Source organism: Stomoxys calcitrans, chromosome 1 (assembly GCF_963082655.1).
Source record: "Stomoxys calcitrans chromosome 1, idStoCalc2.1, whole genome shotgun sequence".
Classification (NCBI taxonomy): domain Eukaryota; kingdom Metazoa; phylum Arthropoda; class Insecta; order Diptera; family Muscidae; genus Stomoxys; species Stomoxys calcitrans.
In genome coordinates, this window is record NC_081552.1 from 254,445,959 (window position 1) to 254,455,287 (window position 9,329).

Genomic DNA, 9,329 nt, shown 5'->3' on the forward strand with positions numbered 1-9,329 from the left:
AAAAACTAAGAAACAAAAACTTGTGTTATGACTTCCAGTATCCATGAAGCCTTTAGAAGGCTTGGAAGTCAAAACTCAAAGACTTGAGTTATGACTTCCAACATCCATGCCAAGTATGATCCGAATATGTCTATAACAGATATATCCCGATTTAAACTATTCCCGCGATTTGACTACTTGAGCCCCTAGAAGCCCTGATTGTTATCCGTTTTAAACAAAGACTTGTGTTATGATTTCCAGTGTCCATGACAAGTACGAGCTGAAGCGGTCTATAAACAGATGTAGCCCCCATGTAAACCGATCCCTGGATTTGGTTTCTCCAGCCTTAATTTTCAACTGAGTCAATTCAGGGGATCCGTTTCCTCGGATTTGACTTCTTAAGCCCAAATTTTTACCTGATTTGGCTGAAATTTGGCCCAAGACCCTATCTTATGACTTACAATAATAGTGCCAAATTTTATCCGAATCGGTCAATATGGTGATATAGGCCCTCCAACGTACCGATATGACTACTTGAGACCAAAATAATCCAAGATTCGGCCTGGTCGAATTGGACATGCTTTCAGTGTTTCTTCTATATAATCCTCCATTTTTATACCCACCACCGAAGGATGGGAGTATATTCATTTTGTCATTCCGTTTGCAACACTTCGAAATATCCATTTCCGACACTGTAAAGTATATATATTCTTGATCAGCGTAAAAATCTAAGACGATCTAGACATGTCCGTCCGTCTGTCCGTCAGTCCGTCTGTCTGTTGAAATCACGCTACAGTCTTTAAAAATTGAGATATTGAGCTGAAATTTTGCACAGATTCTTTTTTTGTCCATAAGGAGGTTAAGTTCGAAGATGGGCTATATCGGACTATATCTTGATAGCCTCCATATAGACCGATCCGCCGATTTAGGGTCTTAGGCCCACAAAAGTCACATTTATTATTCGATTTCGCTGAAATTTGGGACAGTGAGTTGTGTTAGGCCCTTCAATATCCTTCAACAATTTGGCCCAGATTGGTCCAGATTTGGATATAGCTGCCATATAGACCAATTCTCAGATTTAGGGTCTTAGGCCCATAAAAGCCACATTTATTATCCGATTTTGCTGAAATTTGGGACTGTGACTTGTGTTAGGCCCTTCGACATTCTTCTTCAATTCGGCTCAGATCGGTCCAGATTTGGATATAGCTGCCATATAGACCGACCTCTCGATTTAAGGTTTTGGGGCTATAAAAAGGGCATTTACTGTCCGATTTCGCTGAAATTTGAGACAGTGAGTTTTGTTGGGCTCTTCGACAATCTTCGTCAATTTGGTTCAGTTCGGTCCAGATTTGGATATAGCTGCCATATAGACCGATATCTCGATTTAAGGTTCTGGGCCCATTAAAGCCACATTTACCATCCGATTTGGCTGAAATTTTCGACAGTGAGTTGTGTTAGGCCCTTCGACACTCTTCGTCAATTTGGCCCTAATCGGTTCGGATTTGGATATAGCTGCCATATAGACCGATTTATCGGTTTTAGGTTTTGGGGCCATTAAAGACGCATTTATTGTCCGATGTCGCCCAAATTTGTGTTAGTGAGTTGTGTTAGGCCCTTTGACATCCTTCTTCAATTTGGCCCAGATCGGTCGAGATTTGTATATAGCTGCCATATAGACCGATCTCTCGATTTAAGTTTTGGGCCCATAAAAGGCGCATTTATTGTCCGATGTCGCCCAAATTTGGGTCAGTGAGTTCCGTTAGGACCTTTGACATCCTTCTTTAATTTGGCCCAGATCGGTCGAGATTTGTATATAGCTGCCTTATAGACCGCTCTCTCGATTTAAGGTTTTGGGGCTATGAAAGGCACATTTATTGTCCGATGTCGCCCAAATTTAGGTCAGTGAGTTCCGTTAGGACCTTTGACATCCTTCTTTAATTTGGCCCAGATCGGTCGAGATTTGTATATAGCTGCCTTATAGACCGATCTCTCGATTTAAGGTTTTGGGGCTATGAAAGGCACATTTATTGTCCGATTTCGCTGAAATTTGAGACAGTGAGTTGTGTTAGGCTCTTCGACGTTCTTCTGCAACTTGGCCCAAATTGGTTCAGATTTGGTTATAGGTTCCATACAGACCGATATCTAGATTTAAAGTCTTGGCCCCATAAAAGGCGCATTTATAATTCGATTTTATGTTAGGCTTCTCGACATCCGTGTCGCATATGGTTCAGATCGGTTTACTTTTTGATATAAAGGGTGATTTTTTTGAGGTTAGGATTTTCATGCATTAGTATTTGACAGATCACGTGGGATTTCAGACATGGTGTCAAAGAGAAAGATGCTCAGTATGCTTTGACATTTCATCATGAATAGACTTACTAACGAGCAACGCTTGCAAATCATTGAATTTTATTACCAAAATCAGTGTGCGGTTCGAAATGTGTTCATTCACCGTAACGTTGCGTCCAACAGCATCTTTGAAAAAATACGGTCCAATGATTCCACCAGCGTACAAACCACACCAAACAGTGCATTTTTCGGGATGCATGGGCAGTTCTTGAACGGCTTCTGGTTGCTCTTCACTCCAAATGCTGCAATTTTGCTTATTTACGTAGCCATTCAACCAGAAATGAGCCTCATCGCTGAACGGTGAATGAACACATTTCGAACCGAACACTGATTTTGGTAATAAAATTCAATGATTTGCAAGCGTTGCTCGTTAGTAAGTCTATTCATGATGAAATGTCAAAGCATACTGAGCATCTTTCTCTTTGACACCATGTCTGAAATCCCACGTGATCTGTCAAATACTAATGCATGAAAATCCTAACCTCAAAAAAATCACCCTTTAGCTTCTAAAAAGACTAATATTTTGTTATACACAATTGAACAATGGCTTGTAATATATTTCGATATAACTGCTATGGGATTTTCACCGGATTTTGATGAAAGATATATACCCTAGGTGGCGGGTATCCAAAGTTCGGCCCGGCCGAACTTAACGCCTTTTGTTACTTTTTTTTTTTTATTTCCATATTCATTTTCAATTGTTAGCTACAGTTTAATTAGATCTTAGTTAAATTTGATGCTGCTATAATTATGATGATGAGCTAGTCAAAATTTCCTAAGCCCATTATGCCAGCCCAACTGGCTGTTTGGCAAGCTAAGTAGCGGTCTGGCTGGATAGTAGATGTGGTAAAAAATTTTACGATTGGCCAAAATTTATTCCGATTTAAATCTGCTACCATTGTTTTTACTGTTTTATAGCACCATTGACGCGCTATTAAACTAACCTATGAACGAACTGGTTATAATTTATTGACCACTTTATGAGATTTTCTTTCATTAAAATTTCTTTTAAATTTTTCAGTTGGTTTGTTTGTTTTTTGTCCATGCGTCCGTCCGTCTGTCGATTCGATCGATTGTTAAGCACAGGCATGCTGATCAACTAACATTTAGGAGAGATAATAAATTTTAAACACCAAATCCGTATTAGCACAGCATTAGAAGCGTGAATTCTGTCTTTTGTTGTTGTTTTCTATTATTTGTGTTTTATTTTTTCTTATCGTGGGGATCCATTGTGTGAATGAATTGATTGATCGATTGATTGAAATTTAGTTGCCAATTTTTGGTGTGAGGTCTGGTTTGAGGCTTCCGGCAGTTTTTCATTGTTCTTTTCTTCTCACTTTGTAAATCAAACACAAAGTGTAATCCCCGGTTTTTGACTTCAGCTTAAAGTTTATAAAACAAGTGATCCCTTTTTCTTCTAAATGTGTAATGAGGCATGATTATCAAATGATTAGCATTATGATTTTATTTAAGAACTTGTTTTTGAGGAATGCGAAACAAAAACAAAAAACCAATAGCGAATTTAAATGTGGTCGATTTTCTAAAAATATGAGGTTTTTATTTAATTAAAAATTCTTTAGTTTGCCTTTATGGTAGTGGATTAGTTTAAATTATGGAAACTTAAGATTTTGTCAGAGACGTAACACTAACCTTACGATTATATGTGGATCAACCGGACCTAATTTTTAGGATAACGAACTTTATTGGCTGTTAGTTGATAGTTCTGTATTATAGTTTTCTAGTTTGGTTTGGGATGAACCATGGCATTATTGGTTGTAGGCATAACTGGTTAAAAGTTTATGGGGGTCTTTCTTTCGCTATTTTATAGAACCTAGATTTTGCAGCCATATAAGACAAGATGTTAAAGGGAAAGTAAAGATGCCTCGATTCCTCATATAAAAAAACAGACATTGTTATAATTTTGAGTTCGTAGAGGGAGCATATTTTATGTTTTATAGATCAAATCAAGAGTAAAAATCTCCATTTTATTAGGGTAATCAATTCCCCTCATTTCTACGGTTATTTGAGCAGTATACATATTAGTATCTTAATAATTATCATCTCTCGAATTTATAAATAATCAATTTCAATCCAAATCGAATTTGTAAGTATGATATTACAATATTTTGCTTTGAGGATATTTCATTTTATTGCCATTTCTCTTTAGGAAATATTTGATTACAAATATTATTGTCATCCGTTATGTTTGCCTATTTTATAATCAACTAGCCGAACCAGGCCCGCTCCGCTGCGCCTTTTTTAACTCTCTAATATCCTTTTAGGGTGGGGACACTTCGCCCTGAATGCGGATATCGAATTCGTGCCATTGTAGCTTATGATGCTGAACGCGTTCGAACATCGGACAAAACGGTGGTGGGCGATATTTGCGAGGTACAATGTCATGCATGGTCATTAAAAACATTTTCCCCAAAGAGGTGTCGCACTGCGGGACGCCGTTCGGACTCGGCTGCAAAAAAAGGTCCCTTTTCATTGAGTTTAAACTTGAATCGGAAGCACTCATTGATGTGTAAGAAGTTCGCCCCTGCTCGGTTCCTGGTGTTTTTAAAAACGTGGGTAATGAGAAGTGCTTTTTAGGGGAGGGATGGCACCTTAGACATTTCAACTCAAATATGGATATCGAATTCGTGCTGCACTTCCGGATCCCTTTGATTTGAACCCCATATTGCCATGGCCGGTAAATATGAAGCATTTGGTGGGTGTTTGGGGCACTTTGCACTGAAAATATTGGGTTGCCCAAAAAGTAATTGCCGATTTTTCATATAGTCGGCGTTGACAAATTTTTTCACAGCTTGTGACTCTGTTATTGCATTTTTTCTTCTGTCAGTTATCAGCTGTTACTTTTAGCTTGTTTTAGAAAAAAAAGTATAAAAAAGTATATTTGATTAAAGTTCATTCTAAGTTTTATTAAAAATGCATTTACTTTCTTTTAAAAAATCCGCAATTAATTTTTGGGCAACCCAATAGATATCAAATTCATTCTTTAGGGCGCTTTAGGGCGTACCCCAAAACACTTGGCTCCAACATTGGATATCAAATTCGTTTTCAACTCTCAATTACCTTTCATTTGAGTCCCATATTGTGATAAATGGTCAAATAACCCATTTGACGTATCTTTAGGATGAAAAGCACCACCTACACTAGAACTCAAATTTTAATGTCATATTCGTAATCTACTCCCAAATACCTTTCATTTGAGTCTCATATAGCCATGGTCGGATAATATGCCCATTTGGGGTATTTAGGGCTGGGGCTACCTCCCACTACTTGGACCAAATGTTTTATGCCATATTCGTAATTTACTGCCTAATAATTTTCAATTGAGTCCCGAATTGATATGAACTTCGAATATATCTGTTTAAAGGAGTTTTGGGGTTGGGGGGCCTACTTGGACCCAAATTTTAATACCATATTCGTTTTCTGGTCACCAATACCGTTCATTTGATACCCTTGTTATGCCCATCGGAACACTTTCGGATATGGATGGCGTTTTTGGGGTAAGGGGGAGGGTCCGCTTCCACCCTATATCTGCAAATTATATAGCCTATATTTCCTTCCAGAAAAAGTACACCATTTATGAAATTTGTAAGAAAATCGGTTCAGGCAAGTATCATATAGTCATAATGGGTCTAATGGCGTACTTCGATCTGATTTTGTATGCCAGATTCGAAATCTACTCCCGAATACCTTTCATTTGAGCTCCATATTGAAATGAAAGTCCAATATGTCAGTTTGAGGGAGTTTTGGGCTTGGGGGCGGCCCGATGGGTACTTAGACTCAAATTTTAATACCATATTCGTATTCTACTCTACAATATCTTTCATGTGATACCTATATTGTCTCAATCGGTTTACTTTGTGATTGGCATAAGGAGGAGGGTCCGTCCCCTGTCCGATATCGAAAAATTATATGGCCTATGTTTCCTTTCAGACCACCCTACACAATATGCGAAAATTTCGAGAAAATCGGTTCTGCCATTTTTCAGTTTATACGGAACAAACGAACCGAGTCCCATATATTCGTGATTGGCTAATGTGCCCATTTTGGGCGTTTTTGTGGGGGTAGGTTGACCCCCTATACTTCGACACGAATTTGTATGCCAGATTCGTTATCTACTCCCGCATACTTTTCATTTGATACCCATATTGTCCCTATAGGTCCACTTTTGATTTTGGGTGGTGTTTTTGGGGAACGGGGGAGGGTCCAACCCCTTCCGTTATCAACAAATTATAATGCCTATTCCTACTTCGTGACCATATTCGTAATATACTCCCGAATACCCCTTTCATTTGAGTCCCATATTGTCATGATCGTCAAAAAACCCTTTTTAAGGGGTTTTGGGGCTGGGGCGGCCCCCTAGTTACTTCGAAACAACTTTTATTATGAAATTCGTACTCTACTCTTGAATACCTTTCATTTGAATCCCTTATTGTCCCGATCGGTCCACTTTTATTTTTGGGGTAAGGGAGAGGGTCCGCCCCCTCCCGATATCAACAAATTACGAAATCATGTGCAAAATTTCAAGGGACTAAAGTTGGTCACCTAGGTTCATATGTCTGTTATAAGGTAATATCAGCCATTTCGTACTGTCGGTTTGTTTTTGACAGATAAAATAGTAAGTCGTGTTTTGGAGTGCTCTTCGATTTTTTTATTTATTTTATTTATTTTTTCGCAATTTTACTATTTCATCAAACACACTTAGTTTCGTAAAGAATTTCCCAAAAAAAAACCTTGAAAATGAAACATTTGTTTATCAATTTCTCTTTATATTTCTTAAATTAAACTTTAATTCCATTTAAGCATGCAATGCTGCCTTTGTGGTGTTCGTTACTCATTTTGCTTGTTATTCTCTCTATCTACTTTTAGCTTCCATTTTTCCCTCGGCGGCATCATGGGGCAACTGGGGTAATCACTCGAACTTGTATCAGCCCCATTCCATGGGTCATGTGACTCCTTCTCATGTTGCTCCACACTTGAGCTCCTATCCCCACTACGCATGACCATCATCGTCTGGTGGTGGCTTCTAATATGAGAGTAACGCCATCGCTGGCAGCAGTGGGGCACATTCAATGCATTCAAGTGGCGTCGGTTCAACGGCTGGCACAACATCCAGTGCGGCGGCAGCAGCCATTAATGTGGCCACCCTTCACAATCTACAGTCGGCCGTCAGCTCCAGCACCAATATGTCAAGCGGTCTGACCAACAACTCGGCCGGCGGCTTAAATAGCGCCCTCCAAACGGGCAGCAGTCTCAACCACAATAGCCTCAGTCTCAGCAACAACAGCAACAGCGGTGGCAGCAACAGTCTCATCAATGGCAACCATCTGAATATAGCAACAGCCTCCTTGACGGCCTCCCATTCGCATGGTATGGGTGTGGGAGCGGGTAGCGGTTTTGGCCTGGGTGTCGGTGTGGGAGTGGGAGGCAGCAATTTGAACTCGCTGGTGGTGGGCAACCGGCTCATGAACTCCGGCCTGACGACCATACTCAAATGATAACATATGGCTGACTACGGTCTAACGTTAGGTGCCACCAATGCTGCCAGCGATAGTCGGCCGGGAACAGCGGCAGCAGCGGCCGCCGTTATCAATGCCATGGAGCCTTTAACACCACCCACATATAGTCCACCGTTTCCCGAAACACCGACCTTCTATCGACACATTAAAGGCGAGCAACCCTATTAAACGAAACCACCAAAATGCAAACCCCCCCTTCCTCCAACAGAGAGAGATACCCCAAAATCCCAAGGATTCAAATTTAGGCCATTAATACTCCGTGCGTACAAGTACAAGCCCAACATAAGCAAAAACAAAAAACAAAACCAAAAACTCTAAAAAGGATAGGATCCTTGCTTTCTTCCTATACCTCCTCAAAACTCCTTCCTCAACCATCCAAGTCCCATTGCAAAAAGGGATTTTACAAGAATACTAACGAATTTTTAAATGTTGTTATGGATAAGTTTGTGAAGAGCAAAAAAGGAGCAAAAGTATGCAATGAAAACAAAACCCAAAAGCCCCAAAAAATATTTATTAAACAGAGTATGCACACAGAGAGGCAGAGAACAAACATTCTAGGCACTTTCCTGCTCTTTTCTAGTCATAAATGTTGTTTTTAACTGATTAAACTAACAAAAATATATATTTAAATTGAAAAACAAAACACATTTTTAGCCCTAGTTAATAAAAACCAAAAAAAAAAAAAAAAACAAAAAACCATAACAAATAAAATTTTTGTAAAATTCATCAAATCCTTTGTAAATATGAGCGGACGTACGACTAATAAGAGCATGAATATGAATGAAATATTAGATACCTAGATGACTTTCTAATATGCAACGTGTATTTGTAGCAATAATTAAACCCCCCCCTCCCCCCCCAAAAAAAAAAACATTTAATAAAAAATTCTATCTTTTCTAATCTTAAGGACTATTTACACACGATGGAGACCAGTTTCAGATGTTACCCAATCCAAATATCTGTTTTTGTTAAAGTGGAATTGGATGCGGGTCGAGTTTGAGGTCTCTCCCTATTTTGGACAGTTTAAATTAAATGGAATCTTAATCTTAAACTGGATGACTGTGATAGTGAAATGTACAGTTTATCAATAACAAAAAAAAAAAAACACAAATGAATTAAATAAATTTTAAATGAAACAAGAATATAATAATGAAGCAAAAGAAAACTTATTTTTTTGTTAAATCAAGCTAGCAGATTTGAAACTCTGTATGTGATTGGTATTAAAAAAAATTGTTAAAAACAAATTTGGTTGTATAGTTTTCAAAAATTTTTTGTTTATTTTTTGATGTTTTTTCTTTATTTTCTATGAAAATTTCCATTTTCTATGAAAATTTCCATTTTCTATGAAAATTTCAGTTTTCTATGAAAATTTCAATTTTCTGTGAAAATTTAAATTTTCGATGAAAATTTCAATTTTCGATGAAAATTTCAATTTTCGATGAAAATTTCAATTTTCGATGAAAATTT

The 9,329-nt window shown here is 38.2% G+C and overlaps 1 protein-coding gene across 2 annotated transcripts in view; it reads left to right on the plus strand.

The window, feature by feature from the left end:
* Nucleotides 1–7,346, plus strand: part of LOC106094248 (DNA-binding protein D-ETS-3) — a 162,875-nt gene extending 155,529 nt beyond the window's left edge. For both annotated transcript variants that reach the window (XM_059360630.1, XM_059360631.1), the window contains one exon: nucleotides 7,213–7,346. In XM_059360630.1, coding sequence (XP_059216613.1) covers nucleotides 7,213–7,346 — 134 coding nt within the window. The remainder of the gene's footprint in view (nucleotides 1–7,212) is intronic.
* Nucleotides 7,347–9,329: the final 1,983 nt, after the last annotated feature.